Genomic DNA, 24,425 nt, shown 5'->3' with positions numbered 1-24,425 from the left:
TGACAGCAGTAGAAAAATACTGTTTATTCCCTTCATTTCTATGAAGCTGAAAGAGATAGTTCATTTTTTGTTATTATGTTGGCTAAACTTGAAGTTGGTATTTGCCAAGAGCCTGCCATTTTGTAAAATAGAAGGGAGATAAAAAATAGTTTTATGGTGTTAAAGTTTTACAAAAACTTCGTTGCCATTTGTATTACGGCCCAAAACAAATGTTTAAATGGACGCATCGTCCATTATAACTCAGGTGTCACGGGATGACGAGCAATTAAACAATTATGGCTCCGACAGAGGTAAATCTAAACTGAATTACACCTGTTACCTACTGGCATTAAATTAGAGCGTGTTGTGTTACCTTTGACTTGTAAATATTTGTCGTTCATCATTGATGTGGAGTCAGCAAATGACCAAAAAAATTGTATTTGATGAATTGCGTTATTGGTTTGTGCGGGCCCAGAGGTAAACACTTTGAATGTGTGAACGCGATAACATTCCTAACAGCAACCTTGAGAGCTTGTCTTTCCTTAGACCAATCCCACCTAAAATGCCGATTTGGTCTTCCGCGTGTGCTAGTGTTGTAGTGAGTTTTATGTGATATGTCGGTTGTTTTAGGGTCACCCCCTGGCGGGCAACATAATGATGGGGACGGGACCCCAGTGTCGGGGTCCACTCCTTTAGGGAGTAAAAAGTCCAGTGGCAGTGGAGGATTCCTACGTTCATTGTTATGCTGCTGGCGTGGTGGAAGAGGCAAAGGGCCTCCTGGTGGAAATGGCGCAAACAGCATCGATGGCAGGGCTTCACCTCCTCTCCTGGTCATGGCAGATCATGCGCCAAGACCATTGTTGCCACCAGTGAGACATCAAGACATGCATAAAAAGTGTATGGTCATTGATCTTGATGAAACATTAGTGCACAGCTCTTTTAAGGTATGTTAAATCATTTTAGTTGATTATATAAATATTATCTATTATAAATGTATAACATCAAACAATAAATAAAACATATAAATTTATAGACAAAGTACTTAACACTTGAACTAGTACTTTTATTACAAATATTTAAATTCTATACATTCTCTATCAATATTTACATAACTTTTATTATCTAAAACCATTATTACTCACATTACGGTTAAGTTATAGTAATATTTATTATTGTTTATATATATCATGGTATTTATTTATTGCAAAAAACATTGGGTAACAAAGATTTATGTCAACAAGATTAACAGAGTTGCATACTCTTTATAGTCTGTACAAAAAGTAAACACAATTATACTGCAATTATGTCAGTAATAATAATCTTATGATTATGTTGACTCAACAATTACAATCCACTACATTGATTAATTGAAATTGTAGTGCTGCTTGTGAAAAAAGTGGTATTCAAGTCCAATTATTTCAAATTGGAATTGTAATAGCTATTTTAATGGCCAGGAACTATTTAGAAAATTATTATTTACTAACTGAGAGTTATGGTGTTAACCGACAATCATTTGTATCAGTCTGTTAAAGTAAACATGGCTAGCCAAGTTTCCTACTTAACAATGGTAGTTTGATCTACATTATATAAATATTTTTTTATATTACTAACCACCCACCAAAAGCATTGATTTTTAAAACAATTATACACAGAAATCTTCCTCAGAAATCACTTTGTTGATTAAAGAAAAGTGCATGAAAACATATTTAGTAGTTTTTGAGACTATCATCATAAACATACAGAGATAAGTGATGGAGGACTTTGTTTAATATTTATTTATACTCAATATAGTATAGTAGTGTAAAGGGTTATAAACTTGAGTATTTTTGATACACAAACAAGGAGATTAGTTTTCTACATACTGCTGAACTCAATTTGTTTCCTCAACTAACTGGAACTCTAGTAGAAGTAAAAGTTAGATTTACCAGATCTGACAACAATAGTTTTATTGTAATTTAGATTACAATAGTATTATTATTTTGATATGCAAATTAGTACATATAAAAATGTTAATATGATGTATCAAATTTTGTTTTAGTTTATATCATAATATTCAGTTTTGGCAGTTATTGTTTGGCTAAAGAGTTATTCATCAGTACAGCTAACTCGAAACAGAATTTAGTGACCTTTTCACTTTAATTGGATGTCTATTATATTATATTAAGTATTCCTGCATACCCACAGTAATAGTTATCAGTGTTATAGGAATGGTAATGTATACTAAAAATTTAAAATGTACAATTAATTTGAGTTGTGTACATTTTTTTATACAATTCTGTTTATTTGGATATAGCAAACTTACAACATAAATAAAATATTCATCTGTTTATCATGCTATAATGATATATTTATTTATGCATATTAAATATAAAATGTTACAAATATTAGCTACTCCTAAAAAACAATATTTGATATTATTATGTCTTTGAATGGTGTTAAAAGGTCTTAACTAACTTTATTTACTTATAACTAACTTTTGTAGTTTGGTAGTAAACTTAGTATATAAATATATGCATATCTTTATTTTTTTAATTAACCTTAACAAAATTATCACTCAACCCACGATTTCGGGTAATTACTGTGAAATTAGGTAATGATATACAATTGAACTATTGCTTGTTACCAGTAATCTTAGGCACTAAAGATAAATAACATAAATGTGCTGTTACTGTTATTTGAGATATGAAAAATCTTGTTTATTTTCTTTATCACAAGAGTTTGTGTTGGTCAATTCTTTTAACGAATTAGATTCGTAGCAGATTTCACTATAGATGTTTCAGTTGTGCGTTCTCCTATTAAAATTTTAGTCATTGGGTCAATAATAAATGAACAAATTTAGTGGAGATTGAATTTTTATCAGATATTTACTTTTAGAACGTTTTATTATGAATAGGTATTCCTGTAATAAAGTTATAAGTGGTGTAGACATTCCGAATATTTATATTTAAATGCAATGTCATAAGGATAAATTATAGAATAAGTACAGGAATATGTTCTAAGGCATAAGGATAGAATGATTAATAAATGTTTATCAACACACAAATATTAATAATAACTATCCTGCATATTCACATGCTCTGTTAGGTAAACATTGTAATACTTTATCATTATAATATTATACATTATAGACAAAATGTAACATTTTTTAACATTATTATTACAGGCTATAAATGTAGGTCATAAAAAGTGTAAATTTATAAATAAATAAAATGTGTAAATTTATAAATGGTACAAAATGCTAGGATGCTTAATATTTATATCTTTTAATTTCATTTTTGACACTCTGTTACAAAATCGTATACTGTAACGCCGTGATCATTTCTTCCTGGTGCTATATTTACGAGAACGTCGCAGCCACAAAAGTTTTTTCCGCCTCGTGGTACTAGCTCCGTTTCAGTTTAGTAATTAGAGCGCATATCCGACAGCCTTTAGACCATTTCGCAAAGGGTTTCTGTGCTGTGACAAAGCAAGAATAACCAGATAAACAACAAATAGCAGATCCCACTTTAAAAAGGATGAGGTTTTCTTAGTTACATTTCAGTTCTGTTGCGTTAGACACTATTTTTGTATGTATTTTATTTTTTTTTCTATTTGTCCTGTCCAATTATAATTACATTACATTACATACAGTCAATTAAAATTATAATTTAACATATCGGTGATATGTAATATTATTGTCACTATAAAAATCACTACACCAACTCTGAATCAATTTTGAAATTATTGTACCTGGTATTATTAATTATTTCCAATTATACCAAATTGTAATAATTATACAAGAAAATGTTTATTTTATTATTGTCTTCCAACTGAAACTTTTTACATAATTGGAATGGCAAAATAGCTGACTGTTTACTTGACTGAAGGTAGGCACCATCGCCTATAAACATGAATAGCAGTATGTACTTCTTACGTATTGCTATTTCTGAGGATTGTGACTACTCTACCATTCACTGCTGTATGTCATATAAAACAAGCTGCTTGGCGGTAGGATTAGATTGGCCATCAGTTGTAATTTAAATATCTGTTCCCTGTTCCTGTCAATCGCTTAGTAGAAGGCTGTTATTTGAAACGTTTGTCATTTCTCTATTGTTACTAATAACCTAAATGCGCTCGACTAAAAGCTTTTCAACTTTCAATACAAAAGATCCATTAATGTTATTTGATCTTTGTTCATTTTTCTGTAGATATTTATATCTGCTTATCTGCATAATTCTGTGTGAAAGGTATTTAAATATTATCAGGCTTAGTATCTGGATGTTTGGAATCGTACTGATAATATAAATGTGAAAGTTTGATTAGAGACAGTAATTTTCAAACAGATGAACTGATTTCAATGATTTTCATACACATAACATACGTGTCCACTCAGATTTCTATTTTACCTTTACCTTTTATTCAATTCTGAACAGTCAATAGGTAATCATAGATACAACTAGTGTGTTAAAGTAGGTCGCTTTCACTCAAATTTGGTCGCCTTTCCTCGGAATACATTTTGGCGGCCTTAAAAATCTGTCTGCCTATTCTGGGCCCAAATTCACAGGATGCAGCATATACAGGTGTCTAAAAATACTGTTATATTTATAATGGAGCACTATGTCCAGTAATCAATGTTTATGCCATTTCAACATTCTGGTGCAGGCATTATTGTATGGTCATAAGTCTGGATCTGAAATCCTACATGTCCGTATCTACACCGCTTTAGTCGGCCATTTTGCATAAATACTTACGATAATAAGAAATCTAACCTTTTATTTTTATACAAATTCCAATATTGCAATTTTCGACATATCACATTCTTACTCGAAAAACTTGATTAGCCATGAGGACAATATTAGATAGAAATTTGGAGCTTCTGTAAATCTCATTAATGGAGTAGGAATGTTGTCGCTCAGCCTGTTAGAGTTATGTGGTCTCATGTTGATCCATTTTAATAAAAAACTCAAAATTGAAAATATTAAATTTAGTTTATTATTAATTTTGTTCCTGTTCTTTCTATTTTGTTGCAATAGTGTTATAAATAAATAAATTCAAGGGAATGGTATCATTATATTATAGTGGCTGTTTACCGCAACATCTTCTGCTTGTTTTAGATAAAAGATTGTCTATGTCCGACCTCGTTATACCATCTGTTCTCACGTTAAATTTTATTGTGATGGGTTAATTCGTGAAAAGGTAACAAACAGACACTCTTATAGTATTATACAACTGCATTTATAAAATAGTATTTTTAATAATTATATATTACCTATTCTATAAATTTTTAATAGTAGAACAAACTGTCTCCAGGCAAGTGCAATTTTCGAATGTCGTGATTTGTTTGAGAAGATCAAATCAAACCTTGTATCAATGGCAATAAGGTTTAGTTCAGTTAGGTTACGTGCGAAACACAATCTTTGCGTGTAACTACCATAATTTCAGCGGTGGTGGCTACCATATCGCAATAATTGGTTTCAACAACTTATTCCATGAAAGGACATGTAATTATCTTATTAGTATAAAAGTAATATATGGCCTCCTTTTGTTAAACAAAGAGTAATGCTTCAATAAGAGATTGTAATAGATTATTTTGAATATTTTACATTGTATGAAGTTGAATATTAATTATTATAATTAAATTAATTATTAATAAACCATATTTGTCAACTAGAGTAGTTGACTCTATTTAACAATCATAATTCAGAAACCGTCATAATATAATTAGCTCCCTCTTTATAATATGAATATACACTAATTTTGAATTTCTTATTGAGTGAATCACCTCGTAATCATTAAGGTTTGAAATTAGATTATTTGTTTTTTATTACAATTTTTCTGAAACTTCTACGTAAAGAGAAAATAATATGCGTTACGGAAGCCGAAAATAGGCAGTTTGTATGGTGGTGTTCATGTACATAGACGACGGTTGTCACATTCCTATAAGGGGGACCGTAATACCGAAATAGTTGACCATCCAATTACATAAAAAATATGAGTACTATACGCAGATAGACTGCAAACTCGACAGATACAATTTTCCTTCCCTTACCTCATGGAAACCTTTCAAATGCATTCGATCGGCTTGCCAGTAAAAATACTTCCTCAATAAACCCGTCGATATCGTCCGTCGAACTAACTGATAGTATATGCATTTAACCCGTTTATTGTCTCATAAATTTTCAACTAGGTATATATATTACTTACCTTAATTGGTTAATAGTAAATGTAGTCAAAAGGTTGAGCTGGATATTATTATTTATATTTATATACCATAGCAGGTATTATGCTGTTTGAGTTAAAGATTGAGTTTGAAAAAAAATAATATCCTATGTCTGTCTTCGTGATGTAACTTATCTTTCACGTAATATTTCATGAAGATCCGTTCAGCTGTTTATTCGTGAAAGGTACAGACACAGTTTCTGTATTTCTTATTATTATGGCTTATTTATATCCTACTTCTTTCTCTTTTCACGCTTCACAGGTCTACATGTATTTATACAGAACTTCCTCTAGAATTACTTTAGCTACTGCTAAAAAATGCATTAAAATCGGTTGTGTAGTTTTAAACATAAGGAGCAGACAACGAAAGCGACTTCGTTTAATATTATGGAAAGATTACAATATTAATAAATACTACCTTTGTTTATTTAACAAGCTACGTACTAAATAGGTATACTACGTATATAATAATATTTATTCATTTGGTACATTGGACATTACTTTTTAGAGCGTAACATCTGAACTACCGAGTCCCTGTATTAAAGATTTGTATATATGTATGTATTATGAATATATTACTAGTATTATGCAGTAGAATATTGCAACTATAATTACGTTTCGTGATGAATCACACTAAGGTACTGTGCCTTTCAAGTTTGTATATCCAACGTTTTATGAGATAAATGCTGACTGACAGATGGATAGACAAACAGACAGGCATGTGAGTGATTTCGTAATATACAGACGCGACTTGTTTTTTAATAATTATGTTACAAAAATATAATCTTTGTTTTAACTAAACATCAATCAAATTGTATTAGTTACGTTCTGTTAATTTTACTATTGTGTTCTTAGTAACTATAATTCATATTAATATAATAACCCGAGATAATTCATACAATAGGCTAAGCAAAGCTTGTGTTATGGATACTAGACAACTGATATAAATACTTAGTAACTTATTTTTTTTTAATACATACATAATATACATAAGAACTACCGAGGCCAAGACAAACTATCATACTTATTAATATAAATAAATGAATGTTACAAGCCAACGCCTGCACGGCAAGGATTAAATTGACGTTTTTTTATCTGCATTTCGAAGTGAAATTGTAAAATATAATTTGCATTACGAAGGTCTCTTGAATTCCTTATAATTCAAGTTACCTTGTATTGTTATATTGTAAAGGTTATTTTTTTTTACAAATAAAAAATATTTGCTCTAATTTGTATTTTATAGTTGCATTTATCAAATACATATATTACCTACTTACTTAATTAAAAAAAAAATCTGTCTTAAATTGAAATATTGTGATTAGTACCTATTTTCTCTACTGTTTTGTTTACCATCACGCGACAGTTGTAGTCATAAGCGAAGTTCCTCTGGCTACCCTATCTAGATTATAGTCGCAGAAGTACTTAGTTGATTGAGTACTTAGTCCCAATATTTTAATGTATCTCGGAAAATATTTGAAATCATTAGCAGCGCACGATTTATGTGAATGTGAACAAACGCATAAAATAGAAGGTTTACATATAATGTTATTGTAGCGATCACATATTTATATGTCGTGCCATATGTCCCATTGTGATTGATTTTGGTTAGTTCCTCGCATGTGTCAAGGTTTCGGCCTTGGATTTGTTTGTATACACAATCGGGAATCAATTCTTTATTATTGATATATACATACTTATATTTCCACCATGCAATTTAGACCTTATCCGCTACTCAATAAGAACTTACAAATGCTACTCTATTTAGATTGTTGATAGAAACTAGATTATTCGCTAGAATTGCGCGACATGAAATTTTATCAGTCAACCTTGCTTTTCCGGATGCTATGAAACGGAATGTCAATAAAAATCAATCATTTTATATGTTAGCGCGGCATGTTATAATATATTTTAATATATTATGTAAATGCTAGAGGCGGTTATTATAGTTATTTTAAATAGGTGGAACTAGTTTCTTTAATTGCACAAATAGTATGAAACCAGACTACAGTTTAACTAAACTTACTTAAAATGTACAGGCACCTCTGTTTGTTTAAACAAATAATGAAAAGCTTTGGTCGCCCAAGCTATGGTCGAAATTCGACCATAATTAATTTAAGTTATATTACGGTTCTATTGTTAAAGCTGTATATATTTCTATGTGTGTTCTTTTTACCAATTTAATGTATTTTTTATAAATAATAAAAAAGAAATAGTATTCCACTCCACTCATTCTCTATATAAATTATAAGTGTGCGAAATTTCATATTCCTACGTCCGTGAAATTTTCGTAAAAAGGGGTACAAAGTTTTTCTTGCTTCACGTACTATATAATTATTATACTATATAATTATGTAAAACATACAATGTATGTATAAGCATAAACGACTCGAAAAGGATTAAGTTATTTTCGATCGTATTTTTCAAATTTCTGCTAAAAGGACATTCTCAACTTTAGGTTTAAGGTTGCCGATGGTTATTTAATCCCGAATGGTTTTTGTTTCCACCGCAGAGTGTAAGAAGAAACGTAGGTTGTATTAAGAAATAAAAAATGTAGACGTGAACGTAAATTAAGCAACACTTGTATCCGTCCACTCATTTTTAGGATAGTCAAGTAATTAGTATTGTAGTAGTTATTACTACTAGTAACTTTACCGCTACCCGAAAGAAACTCGGTACATGTTGCTCTTTATAAATTAATGACTTTTTAATATTTGTCCAGTTTTTAAGTTTATCCATTAACTTATATAATATTAGATTGTAATTAATGCATACACACACTAATATTTTTATCTCAATTATGGCGGGGTTTATTGTCACAAGTGTTCAAAATCACACGGGAATAAACCGCAAGTGCGGCCGCCTGTATTAATTTCCGTATATCACAAAATGATACGGTCAAAAACCGCAGCACGGCCTTAGCGTTATCTTATCAGTGTTTTACGTAAGTGATATAGTGCAACAGCAAAATAGAGAAAGGACACTTGTTTAGACTTTCAAACATCAACGACTTGTTCGGAGGACGATGAAATAGAGAGAAAAACTTGTTTTTTTTATAGCTTAGATAGCTATAAAAATAACAAATCTACTAACAATTCCAATTAACTAAAATGTTAGAGAGAAATATTTGTTTTATTTTATTTTTAATTCCACTAGAAATAAAATAAAAACAAATATTTATCTATATTACCTATCTCCTATTTAAAAATCTGTTTATTAAAATAGGCCTGTTTATTTAAAGAAAACCAATATTTACATCATTACATCTGTGTGAATAGGCAGTGTTATGCCTTTCTTTCTTATTCCTAGATACCTACTATATATGTTAGTGCAAAATATTTAGTATGTTAATAGTCTATAATAATACTTGGATTAAATATTGTTAGGTTTGTTTATCAGAACAATAATTTATTTAGTACCTATCTGAAACTGACTAATACGATAACTGCAGTGTATAGGTATAGCAGTAATAATGACTTAAACGTCATACATGTAGTGGTATACTGCAGTTGGGGTTAAGCGATGACTAATCTAGTTGTTACTTGGCGCTGAGTCATCGATTCGTTATTACTATCTTACTTCAATTCAACTAGCTTCTTTACGTATGTGCGATTTACGATTCTCCACATTTGTGGTGTGTTCTAAATCCAACACTTTAGTAAAAATAAACACCATTTAAAAATAACTGTCGGGAAATTTAGTAAAAATCACGTTACGGGTTTAACATTATATTTCTTACATTTACAGATTTTACAATAAAATTTGTTGCCTTGATAAAGGTTTTCGTATTACTTACTAGTTTTTTTTACCTAAGTCAGTGATCTTAGTGATCTTAAAAACACATCGTATAGTAAATAATAATAATATCTTAGGACAATTCACACAAGAATAAGCCATGTTAAAGATAAAAAAAAGAAACAGACCATATACCGAGAAATCTGCAACCAGTTGATAATATTGCGTTCTTTAGCTCTATTATACAATTAGTTTTACATAAAATGTGGAAATAAGACTTCGAAGATGTGTTGCAAAGATTACTTAACAAATATTTATGCAAATTAACTTTGTCTAGGCAAAAAAATATGTAAATTTCCCAAAACATCGTTCTTATATTGTGTACAATAATTTACTGAATGAAATATTTAGATAATAATTATGTATTTAATGATGGAATGGTTTTAAATACCAATGAGAATATTATTGTAATTATTATCGTCTTTTTTTGTGACACAGAGTACAAGGCCATAGATACATATAGTAGTTAATGAAGCCAATATCCTAAGAACATGCAAGATACAAATTTGTTTCTGACTTGTTTCTTCTCAGTTGTGTAACGAAATTCTGTAACCTCTGCTGGAATATAAAAATAAAATTAAAAGTTGTAATTTGTTTAGATAAAATAAATATTTATTCATATTTAAAAAAAGAACTGCCTTTGAATATACATTTCTAACTTATGTGTATACTCATAATTTCGAGTCATTTCGCAAACGTTCAAACCCTGGCCAAGTTGGGCCTAGTTTATGCAGTAGTCATTTGGTAAGGCATTCCTTTTCTGGAAGCATGGCTCACGGCTCAATTTTAAATTAACGCAACACTGCCCGTGTTTGCGTCAAGCACAGACATAATATTTAAACTGCATGCATACATATACAGTAAGTCTAACTACATTGCGTGCTCGTTATTTGTTCTGACTAAGCAAGAAGTGCTTACGTAGGAAAAAATATTAACTCGAACTTCGACACATGAAATTTATGCCGGAAAAGTTTAAATGTCTAGCGGTATTGCCAGCGTTAATTCGTATAAAAACTATCCTTAATATTTACAAAGCAGGATCGAAATTATGACGGCCTGAGCAGACATTTAAAACTCAAGCGTACTATCATCCTTAGACTAAAGCCCTACCCATCAGGCAGAAGTTGGCCTTCAGCCTCTTTAAAAATCTTTCCGTGAGTTTGGAGTCTCATCAGCACTTTCGTCCGATAAAGCTGTAAAGGTTACGCACGGTGGTGTTACAATAATTTGATAAAATATATAATCGAGGACAAGACTTGTAATTTCATTCGAATCTATTCAATAGTTCATGTTGAAAACTTAGGTAATAGGTCAGTTTGATTATTTGTTGCATTTATTTAATTCTACATCAAGGGTGGCAAATATAGCAAACGTCTGTGCCTTGTTGCCTGCTATGATTGAATTTCATCGCGTGCCGCCGTAGCAGCCGTAGAAAGAAGTTAATCTATTTTTAGAACCTAGTGTATTGTGAATTGTTATGGCTGTAGCTTTATGTAGCGAGTTGGCTAGAAATTATTTTAAAACTAGAAATTATTATAAAGTACCCAACATTATTAACGTTAGTTTGTAGGCAATATAGTTTTTTGAATAGATGAATATGAATTGTCGCACCTATGTGTGCTAACGATATATGCTGGTGATGCTGCAGTAGTAGATGATAGGATGAGTATAAAGTCAGGTCAATTAGCCTATCGTGGTGAACTTTCCATTAGTATATATATCCTTCTATAGATCTTACATATAAAATTTTCATGGCTACACACAATGTTAGTTACCATACTCCTCTGAAGCGGATTGACCTATTTTTTTATGGAAATTTATATGCATATTCAGTAGGTCTGACAATCGGCTACTATCTATTTTTATACACCTAAGTGATAAGGGTTGTCTTATTTATTTTTTGGATAATAATTTTTCCTTTTTTTTTTACAATGTGTCATTATAAACACATACATACAACCTTAAATTTATAGCCTTGTATCACCAACTCATATAGCGATATTAATTTATATGGCAATACAACGTTTGTCGGGACAGCTATAATACATAAATATAATAACAAAGTAACTGATATAATCAAACGTAGTATCTATATTTATAATTATTTATCTGTTGCAGCCAATAAACAACGCCGACTTCGTAGTACCTGTGGAGATTGACGGCGCGGTGCATCAAGTGTACGTGCTGAAACGGCCGCACGTGGACGAATTCCTGCGGCGGTGCGGCGAGTTGTACGAGTGCGTGTTGTTCACCGCGTCGCTTGCCAAGTACGCGGATCCTGTCGCCGATCTGTTGGATAGGTGAGTGTAACTAGCTGTAATCTCTTATATTGTATTTGACAGCCTCAGTGGTCTAGCAGTATTGCACACCGTTTTACTTCCGATGATCATGATTGTGATTGTTTATATCGGTCTGGGTGTATTCTATGTATTAAAAAAATATCTCAGGACTGTTTATACAGCGCCATCTAGACCCAAGTTAAGCTAGCTAAAGCTTATGTTATGGGTACTAGATAAATCACACATTACACATAGATAATACCTTATGAATACAAAATTTTGTACCGTGCAACGAATCGAACCTGCGACCATCGGAAATAAAGCGGTGTGCTAAATCGCTAGACCACTAAGTGAGTTGACTAGACCCTGTGTGAATTGTATAATTGATATAAGAGCCGCTTTCTTGCCAATAGAGTAACTGTTGTTAACAGTCATACATCTCACTACTCCATAGATTATTACTATCGTTAATTTTCAACGATTTATGTACTACGACATAAATCGTCGTGATTCATGCATATCACTACTATACTAGAAACAGATGACGATGTATTTGCGTGCATATCTAGAGCTGCTGTCTACATTATATTTACTTACATTATTTTTATGTCACAGACATTTGCTACCGCCTATCCTTCTGTTACCTCAAATTTATTGCATGTTCTATCTTTATCTAATATATTGATGTATAAATAATATCATAGCCTTTTGATTGTTACATAATTTATATAAGTATTATGTTTGTTTTTTATTTAACAATACATTGTGTACATAGCACCATAGAAGTATGTATGTAGTACTTAGATCTTAATATAACTTCTTAATGTCTTTGTTTATCAAAACAGATTAATTTAATATAACGCAATGCATGATTGGTAAAATGTATATTTTCTATCCTCATTGCTAACAATGCTCTTCCCTCGAATAATAATCGTAATATGTCGTGACAAAATTCCCTCCCCCTGGATGGCCCTCATTTTAGAACTTGTTATATGGATAGATTGTTGAAGTCTTCTCTAGAGAGGAACGGAGACGTGGGCATATGAATGTTAAAGAAAGTGATGAACTGGGAATTAGGAATAGAGTATGGGAACATCCCATTTGATTTATGTATACTGTATTTATATAGGTATTTGGTATTACATATATAAATAAAGGTCTCCTCTCAGTAGTGTGTTATAAGACGAAAAATGTCTGGGAGCAATAATATCGACATTAGTCATTTCCAAAATGTTGCATTACTTTGTCCAGTCGCGAATTGAACTAGAACTAAAAATTGACAAAAACTAATTCACACGCAACACCGTGCCGTTGCGACATTGAAGTCTTTTTATATTGTTGTTTTGATATGCTTCCTTATATTTAAACAATATGTCCCTCGGTGAATTAATTGTTTGACGTACAATATTGACATTGTGTTTGTTATCATCTCATACGTACCCCACGGTACTTGTCAAGATATATTGTTCAGTTTCATTAACAGGCTTATTAACATTAATAATTGTCAATGATATGTACATTTATTTATGTAGACACAGATAATATGTGACTTATTATTTTATTGACAAATTGGATGCAATAAATGAATTCATATAAATTAAACATGAATAACCTACCGCTGTAAAACGAGAGGAAATACATCATTTTTGCGATTTTGTTTCGGTTTGACGAATGAAATATAACTAACCCCTTTGCTAGCATGCCAGGTTGACCTGCATGCCGTTACTCCTGGAAACCGGTACCTAACTGGTAAGTTGCTGAGTGGTAGAATCAAAATATGATTATTCAAAAGTGCTTGTAATGAGTTTATTTGAATAAAGATTATTTCTATTTCTAACCTGACTTCATGCTCATTTTATCATCCTCTACTGGTGCTCCGTCAATACCATAAAAAAATAGTTATCACTTACTAACGGATGTATTCATGCAGGCTGTCAGCATTAAAAAAGGTAGGCCATTCTTGGATTGAAATTAATGACCTGTGATGTGTTATGTTGCAGATGGGGCGTTTTCCGTGCACGTTTGTTCCGCGACAGCTGCGTATTCCATCGAGGGAATTACGTGAAAGACCTGAACAGCCTCGGCCGGGACCTCCGGCGGGTGGTCATCGTGGACAACTCGCCGGCTTCATACATATTCCATCCGGACAATGCTGTAAGTTTATTATATATACGTAACTAGCTGATCCGACAGACTTTGTTCTGTCTTAACTGTGAATCTTAAATCGCATCGGTATAATTAGAAAAAAAAAAACAAAATTATGCGCAATTTGCTTAATATTTAAGAGATGCCAATAATATTTAAAATCTTCCATACGTTTATATATCTAACAAAGTGTTATGTCTTCTATATGGCCATAGGATATAAATTTAATAACCAAAGTTCCAATAAGAGCATATCATGTGTCTAAAAAATCTACTATATCGTATTTGTGCAATGCAATATAAGTACATAAATATTTTCTTTCATAAGAACCTTCTACTGACAATGACAAATACAACAAAAAAATAATTAGTGAAATCGGCCCTGCAGTTCCCGCCGGGATACTGAGACTAAAGGAAATAGGAAACCATTTATATATTAAATATTTTATTTGTCATATGGGCATTAAGATAAAGCTGATGTAAGGTATTATGACCTTCATAGTCGTTGTTATTATCATTAATCTGAAATTGTATACCTACTTGTTAAGTACTTATAGAAGAAAGGTCAGATTACAATTAACATATTCTTTGTCAGTGCCTAGAAACATTAAACAAATTAATAATACAATCAATTAAGTAATAACATCAGTCCCGATAAAAAATAGTTATAATATTATAACCAAGGACAATTCATACAGCGCCATCTAAGCAGACCTTGTGTTATAGGGACTAGACTACTGATAGAAGTATAGACAAACACAAAGTAAGAAATAGCACGACATTGAACCCAGTGTTAAATATATTAGACATACAATGATAGCATGTAACAATATCAAACTTGATGGATATTAATCTGATGGTCGCGGTTTCGGTTCTTCGCTGAGGATACAAACAATTGTATTCATAACTATGATCGTTAGTATGGTCTGGGTGTTTTCCATGTATTTATTTTTTCGTTTATTACTGTTTATTGTAAGTTAAAAAAATACAGAATATATAGGACTTCCGGACAACCTTTGGATAGAGGAGAAAAGATAAAAGGGTATCTTAGTTATGTACTTAACGCGCACTTTATACGTTGCAGGTACCTGTCGCGTCTTGGTTCGACGACATGACAGACTCTGAACTTTTAGACTTGATACCGTTTTTCGAGAAACTGAGCAAGGTGGACAGTGTGTACACAGTGTTGCGCAATTCTAACCACCCGTACAACCCGACGCAGAACAGTTCGCCGGCCACATAGCCTCCGCCCACATCGCCCTGCAAACACTCGTCGGCCAGGGAGCGAACTTCGTCACATGTGCCAATTTTGCCTTCTGGATAGTAAGGACGTTATTTGTACCTATTTTACAGTTTTAGGTATCTCCTAGTATGTAAGTGGTCTGTCTGATGGATTTGTGATGTCTCTAATGTTTTCTCTCAGCTAATATGCTTGCGGCAAGCATGCGCGTATGTATTTGGACGTATATTAACTATCTGAATTACTAATTTTTTTTTAACCTTTCGGTAATATTGAAGAATTTCAAACTTTTTTATATCATGCTTGGGATCAAATAATGAATAAGTTAGGATACTTTCATCGGATCGCTTGGTGTTTCCGTAATCATTTCATTGATTGTTCGAAGTTTTGCCGCCGATATTGGAAGTAAACGATCCTACTCCGTTATCCGTCGCGATATATTGAATCGATAACGTTGTAACATAATCACGAATTGTAAAATTCGACTGGCGACGTAAGTGCGTAAGTGCTTATGGAATTTGTAAATATTTTTTATAAGAGTTGACAGAAAAATCATGGTCTAGATTTAACGCAAAATATTGATAATTATAATGTACATATACTTACTATTAATTAAATAAAATCGTAAGAGATTTGAAACGGCAGAACTATAGCTCTTAAGGTGAATAGCGTTGCACTTATCTAAGGCTGATGGTACACTAGTTCATAAGAATTTAGTAAATTATATTTTTGTATTGGTCCATTCAATTTTAGAACATTTTGTTCATGTAAAAAATTGTTGCGAGCCGCGGTTTGGTTAATGATATATTTTCTTATGACATAGTGTAACGTCGGCGACAGATTTAAAGTTCAAATCGGAGTCATAGTGTTGTGGTTGATACACTGAAGTTTTGAGAATCTATATCTTTTTCGAAATTTATATTTATTCATTTAATCTTATTATTTACTAAGTACTATATATATAATTAATATGATGATATTTTAATAAGTTGTGTTAATATTAAAATTTATTAATTTTAAAATTATTACAAATCCACAGCATTATTACCCCGGTTAAATCTGCTCACACATTATTAGGTTAATTCGGACGATTATCCTATGCGGTGGTTACGTTCTGATTGGCGTATTATCAAAGAGGGGAAGGCATACCAACGAATGCGCCAATCGGAACGAGATCGCATAGGACAATCGTGCGACTTAACCTATTAGAGTGAGAGCGCATTCAATGTTTGTGCACATTAGATCGCTAATGGTTGTATAGTCCACAATAAACACTAATGTGTACACACCTCGATGTTGTGGTAATCATAAACTATTGTTATAATACATTCTCCCATTATAGCATCGGTGACAATAAGAAGTCAATCGCGTCAGTGTCATATGAGTTTTTAAATATAATTAATTAAAATGTGTTTACTTAGTACACGGGTACGGTAGTATCAGATCGACTTGGCATCAAAATTGAACTGTCGTGGAGAAGAATGCGCTTGTTTAGAAAAAAAACAGCTTTGTATATTCGTATTTATATACGTATGTTGTGGTATAAATGGAAGTGATACGATTTTTTTCGTAATGAAACTGTAACTTTATATACATGGTTTCGGCATTCCTTCCCCGTCAGTTTTATGGATGCTGCACATACTATTAAAAATGTCTACAGACGACACTAAGATTGGCCAATATCGGAGCAATGGTCGGAACCGCCCAGAATCGCTTTCTAGAGCGCCTCAGGGACTACTTCTCCAAAATTGCTGCTATATTGTTACATATTATATTATGATTTTAGTGACGTGTGTAGGCCGTTTAATGTTCATCTCAGTATTAGATTAGCTTAGTGTTGGATGCCATTGACACAGATTTATGCCTGGTGAGAAATCTGCCGATTCGGATAATATATTTTAATATAATAATATTGGATGTGATGGTAACATAAGGGGGTACTACACAAAAAAAAATTAAAATCATCTAAGGCCAGAGAAAAATAATTCTTTTGCATTCCACTTTACTGTCCACAATTGATAAATAAATTTAAATCATCAGTGATTTGCAAAGAAATGTTCCATTTTAAAGTAATTACTTACATATCTATATTTTTATCAGAATTAACATTTGAAAATAGTACTTCAATATATATGAATAATAGAATATTGCTTCGCCGTGTAATTGGCCCCTTATGGATTCATCAATCCGATTTCAAAATTACGTGGTATCGGATTTATGTAAGAATTGATTAATTAGGTATATAAAATGGTGCTTTCAGTATTAGTTGATTAAGCAACTCGAAATTTGACTGTTAAGGAACTTAGTAGCACTCGTAACGCACATTGGGATCTTAAATTGGGTTAAAAATTTTAGAACAATAATTGATATATTAAACAATAATTATTCGGCCGTTTTATTTATATATCTGAAACGTTTACAACTTTACCATGGCTCGACGATGCCATCTATTTATTGTTTTAATTGCTTAGCAAAAAAGTTTTATTGTTTTCTTTTTATAATTATTTTTTTAACAATATCAATTTATTATTGTTTTGGTAGGAGGCATATGTAAATAAGATTTTTATTAACTTAATGAGAAATGGTCGATTTTAATTAATCGATTGAAACAAATCCATTATTTTCATAGTGTACATGTTTGTTTGTTATTTAGTGACTACGCCGATATATACGTTCGCGGTTACGTACATACGTATATATGTTCATACGTATATTTTACTAGTTATACGCTAACGATAGTTGTATCCTCCGCTAGATGTAGAACACGATACGATATTTATACAAGTCTGTAATCTATATTCGATCAATGAGACAAAAATTGATGCGTCTGTTATTATTTGTGTACAGACCTTGGAATATTTATAATAGGACGCTGTTATAGAAATATCACTTTTTAAGTAGTTTTACTTTTCTCTTTCGTTACGTCTTACGTCTTTCTCAGCCGTATAGGGCTAAGATAGGAAGAGAAAGGTACCGATTACTTTTGCGATAACAACTTCGCTGTAAGAACGCGTCTCAAATGAAGCCTTAATTTAATTTCGTGTGAGATGTCACTATAAACTTGCTTGGTCACATATTTGCTTATACCTGCTATAATTTGTATGGAGAGTCTACATGCTTGATGGTAAATTGGTATGTTTTCTAAGAGCTCCTATTGTAAGAATTCTGAGGTATAAATGGATTTAATAAAATCCACTTACATTTGGTGCATGGTATAATGATCAATGTTCAGTGACGTTAACAAATTTCACTAAGGAATATGGATCGGTATACAAAAGTAGTCCAAACGGTAAGCCTTACGATATTTGATTGAAAATAATTATTTTCAACTAATGAAACGTTCCGCGGGTTTTTAATATTGATTTTCATACTTTGATCCATTTTCCGCGGTGAAAATTGTTAGCTAAATTTTGGATTGTTATACATTGTATACATTTTGTATACTGCAAGAAATAAATATAAAAATTGGGCCTAAAATATATGGTAATCACGATTGATATTTGTATAATACGAGATATATAATTTTGTATTCGTATTATATTCACCACTTTAGTTTTATTACACACAATTACCTTGCTTTCTTACAAAGTGTGCTAACATTACATTTAAATAGTAATAAAATGCGAGCGTGTACTCACAATTCAATAAGAATGTAGGTTTCATATAATTTATAGTTCGTTTTCATTAAAGTGAATGCACACATATTCATGCTCTACGCCCGCTAATTCACTCTTGAATAATGTATGAATTCGCTAACTTTATATTGTTTTAGTGAGATACCTTGAGAAAGCGTTCGATACGGACGCAAAGTTTTGCGTCTTCACTGCGTTTAGCTCGGATAAGTGTGCATTCGTTTATTTTAGTTTAGTCGAAATTATTTTTTTCACGGTTATGTTATTGTAATAAATTCGTCGAAATCTAATAGCAATACGGGTTATGTATCAGGCAATAATAGATACCCATCAGTAGTTCACGTTATGTACCTACGCAATTTAAAGTGTTTAACACGCGGTTAGATTTTGTTTGGTTGTGCAATGTGCACGCAGTATGTACGGTGCAGTCGCGTTACGTCCATTATGTTAACATTACTATTTTTATAAAATAAATTAAATTATATAATACTCAACAGATGGTTCATATATTCATTAAATTATGAGTCTTTTGTCTTAACATTTTGGAATACGCCTTCATCGGCCTGTTAATCCCCGCACGGGAAACAATGTTTTCAGATACGATAAATAATATTAGCCGGAAGACACGCCACGTGTACGTTGTAGTTTGTACGTTGAAGCGCATTGTATAGAGTATATAAAAATAATGGCACTTATTTTTTTATATCTGGCTACAAATAGACCAGGTCATATTATAAATATCTTACAAATAATCTCTTGAAATATTAAAACAAAAAAACATTGGCACTGACGACTGTAATTTGCCACGGTATCTATCCTCGATACATCACCCCCTTAGTAGTCCAGTTCAGGCCAGTAGTCATCCATGAAGGCTGCCCAGCATGTTGGTGGGGACCCGGCCTATATAAATATAATGGTGATCCATCTGTTAAGGATTATAATATAAGAAGTTAAGATTGAACTGTATCAGTATCAAATATAAAGTAAACAAGAATGATAAAAAGTATACAAGATACAGTATATCATAAGTAGTAGTAGTAAGTAAACAAGATATAATAATATCATTTAGTAGAATTCACAGAAACAATATAATCAAATAAGTTTCCAACAGCATCTGTTCGATTCTGCTCTCTGGAAGTGACTGCACCATAACAATCTGGCATGCGTTCTGTTAATAACACTACAAAGTATATCACTAGTGGATGTATACACACATAGACCACTGTAGACAGCATTTATTTTGTAAGCATTAACATAGAAGTAGGATGTTATAGTAATATATATGTTGATTTCTCTAGTTGTAAGTGTAATTGTTGTTTAAACAAATTTCGGGTTTTTTTAAACAATATTTCACATAGGCTTACTAGATTTCTTCCTGTGACTCTTAAATTACACGTTTATAGGTATGTTTTATTGTAAAACTAGATTATTAAAAATCCCACAGTGTTCTTTTAAATATTGTTAATTTTATATAAAATTGCATGCAATACAACTTGATTGATATTTAATATTAATATTGTAATATATTAATAAATAAAATTTATGTTATATTCTAACATTACCTAACTAGAGTTTCGGGTATTAGTTGTTGTATTAATTTGAAGGAATATTCGTTTTATATTGTAATTTAACATTGGTTTATAAGGTATACTTATGAAATTCGAAAATAATATTAACGCAATAACTGAATTACGTTATTAAATTTGACGTTACTTATGATGTGATTGTTTAAATTGTATTTACTTTGAACGTTATATATGACCATATTTAACTATTCATCTGAACACCTTGTATAAATAAATGAGGTAGAAAATACTTATTTCAGGGATAATATTTTATTTCTTATACTGTATTTTAACTGTAAGCTGTATAACGCAGCTCTAGAGAAATCTTATACGGCTATAATCTGATATGTGCCTTTTTATTTTTATACATTTGTATTTAATAATAAAAACTCCAATTAAAGACTTATCCATTTGAAAATTGATTGTAAGGTTTTTTTACATCATAAATAATTTTACGTCCGCGTAGATTCTGATTTCTTATAAATAGTTTTAATTCAATATACCTTTATTCATCTAGGTCTATTACAGACTTAGGATAGATCAAATCTACGTTCAGGGATTTTTAGCTAAGAACTGACATGTTTATCTTTACATCTGTGTATTGTATACCTTAGCTTTTTTAGCTTAAAAAATCTAACTCATTTCCCGTTCCTATGGTAATTTTATAAAATCCTGTCATAGTAGGTATCTTGGGTTCCAACAAGATATTAATATTTATAATTTCCAAATTTCTCTTTCCTGCGGTTTAAGACATGCAGTCAGGTCAAACAGGAAATATATTTTTATATCTGTATATAATTATGAATATATATTATTGGTGGTTAAGTTTGTAGTTAAATATGGCATATCTATGTAAGTAGTTGATAGTAATCGTCTTATGTGAATCGAGTGTTCTCGCTCCCGCGCTCGCAACCCTATTTTGCTGATAACGAAGTACAAATACAATAGAATTGTGTAAACGCGAACAAACAAATGTAAAGTCAGTTAATATTATCGATAATTCATGTAAACTATTAAGGTTGTGCACTGTATCACGTATTTCACAATGACGCAATATCTCATGATCTGACATTGGAAATTCTTGCCTATAGGTGTTAAAATTTGAATACTCTCAACTTTTTGTACATTGACTAACCGAGTGCAACCCACCTGCATTGCCTTTATAATGCCCCAAAATATTAACTTGTGGTTGAAATATAAGAGCGATTTTTTTTAAATATATGATGACGGAATGGTGATACAGAAATCGAGCAAGTTAGCTTCCAGGTGGCGGATTGTCTACAAATTTACCACGATGGTTTTCAAACGCCATGTATGTATATGTATATTGTAAATATTAGAGCCACATGTCTCCCTTACTCACGATACATCCTTTTAAGACTGTATTTAATTTCAAATTTTTAAATACAAAAAATAAAATAGATTATTATTTATTATTACATATCTTGAATAGGAAGTCTTACGCATTAAATTTGTCACTAAACTTGTAAATTACATTTCATAATAAGGTGTGACACAAGTACATAACTGCTTATATTTGGTGTTTGCGTTATCATGTATTATAAAAAATATATTCTTATAACTTCAACCACAGCTTACTTTTCGACTATATTATTGTCAAAGTTAAGGACATACATAGCATTTGTATTTTATATTAGACTGCGATAGAATGGTGGAAAGCAGATCTCAAATTCATAAGAGGTCCCCTGCTTAATGTAACCCAAAGTCCGTCACAATAGTACCTTATCTTTATATGTATTTTTTTAAATATGCCTAATTTTTTTATTTGTTAAGGTCTGCGCAGACGAGAGACATCTTTTATGTCCATTGAAGTAATCTGGTTTGTGTTCTTTTATTTAAAAGTTCTCCTATAAAATAACTGCAAAGTATGTCCCTCGTTAGCGCAGACCAAAATATATATATAAATATCACTTAACAATGAATTTAAACAATAATTAGGACTTGATATATTGTAGATATCTTGTACAGCATTACAGGACGGTATTATGGACATTTTGTACCTATCAGAGATTACGAAAGTGAGAGGACTATAATGTTATTATATTTATGACGATTAATAGCCATGGAACTATGGGAAATCACGAGAGTAGCTAGGTAACATTTACCTAACACGAAATTTATATAATGGTGTACATTTTTGATATGATGTTGTACAAAAGAGACATTTGGTATGTTATTTTATAGGAATGAAATAAATAGCCTTAATAAACAATTTATTTGTATTATTTAATAACAACCGCTGTGCCTGCAGTTTCACACGCATGCTATTTATAGGTTATGTGTTCTGATGTATATAGCTATATTACTGTAAAGTTTCCCCAAAATCCTTTAAATAGTTTTGACATGAAAGAGTAATAAACATCCATCCATCCATATCCATGCAAATTCGTTACGAATTCACCATGATTGATGATGGCATTCAGAAATAATAAGGTTGTGCATTTTAATAATAGATATTAAATAAACGTACTGTTACTATATAAAATAAAAATTCTTAAAAATGTAATTATGAGAAACGTTCATTAAAAGACCAAAACGCAAGTTTGTTCATTCCTATGATGAGGCTGTGTTTCGCATGAGTGGTAGAATCAATTTTTGAATAAAGATTATTCTATTTCTACAGCATTAAGGGTCAGGTCACGTGGTACCCACTGTGACCCTATGACGGGTGTCATAGGTTACCATTTCTGGGAACTAAGATGTTATAGTTTATTTATATTTTACCCTGTAATTTCTTCGCTAGTTGCTTTTTAGTGAAAAGCATCTAAAATAAAATAAAAAAACATACTGCGAATTGTACTAAATATTATATTTTTAACACTTCAAATACAAAGATGACAAGAGCGATATTCATAAACAGTAATATATTACGTATTTATATAAATTCCAATAACAGCTATGATATGATATTTATAGGTAACAAAGTAAAAATGTTTTCATTTAACAGTTTTAGTGTGCATTTACTTTTAGTAGGTATATTTTCAATTTCATCACTTCTTACTCTTACATTATTGTTTATTAGGTATTACGGTTTTCTCTGTATACATATCCTCTTGAGCTCTATTTTAACACTTTGTATCTATTAGATTACATATCATAGTGCTGCCATTTCTCAGAAAGTATTACTTACAATAATAACGATTTAGACGGCTACATTATTTAGTTACATCAATTCATTTATATTTTGTACTGCAGTAATTTTTATATATGTATTAATTTGCTAAAATTATATACAAAACTAAACAAACTTCAAGTTACTATTATTTTTTTTAAATACACTTTACATGATAATTCACAACTTGTGTCTTTGAAATAAATAAATAGGGCGTTTAATAAATCTACTTTATCTATTAAACTATTATAAAATAACCAAAAACAAATTTTTTAAACGTTTGAAGTTTCTATGACCAGATTGATAACTTAAAATGTAGCCTACAACAATCCACAAACGCCATCTAGCTCATAAAGTAAGCAGAGTTATGGGTAGGTACTAAACAATAGATATAAATATTAAAATACATTTTTTTTTAAATACATAATATACATAGAACACACCTAGGCGAACATGAACAATG

General features: G+C 31.3%; 1 protein-coding gene across 1 annotated transcript; it reads left to right on the top strand.

The window, feature by feature from the left end:
* Positions 1-118: 118 nt before the first annotated feature.
* On the top strand, positions 119-19,480 carry LOC131852635 (carboxy-terminal domain RNA polymerase II polypeptide A small phosphatase 1). Its single transcript, XM_059203329.1, has 5 exons — positions 119-290; positions 610-923; positions 12,088-12,269; positions 14,249-14,402; positions 15,477-19,480. The coding sequence occupies exons 1-5, from the start codon at positions 218-220 to the stop codon at positions 15,633-15,635; spliced, it is 882 nt and encodes a 293-aa protein (XP_059059312.1). The 5' UTR covers positions 119-217; the 3' UTR covers positions 15,636-19,480.
* The last annotated feature ends 4,945 nt before the right edge of the window (positions 19,481-24,425 follow it).

This window comes from Achroia grisella, unplaced genomic scaffold (assembly GCF_030625045.1).
Source record: "Achroia grisella isolate CSIRO2021 unplaced genomic scaffold, CSIRO_AGI_Agris_v1 utg856, whole genome shotgun sequence".
Classification (NCBI taxonomy): domain Eukaryota; kingdom Metazoa; phylum Arthropoda; class Insecta; order Lepidoptera; family Pyralidae; genus Achroia; species Achroia grisella.
The sequence above is the reverse complement of the archived record's forward strand: the minus strand, read 5'-3'. Positions and strand labels throughout refer to the sequence as shown.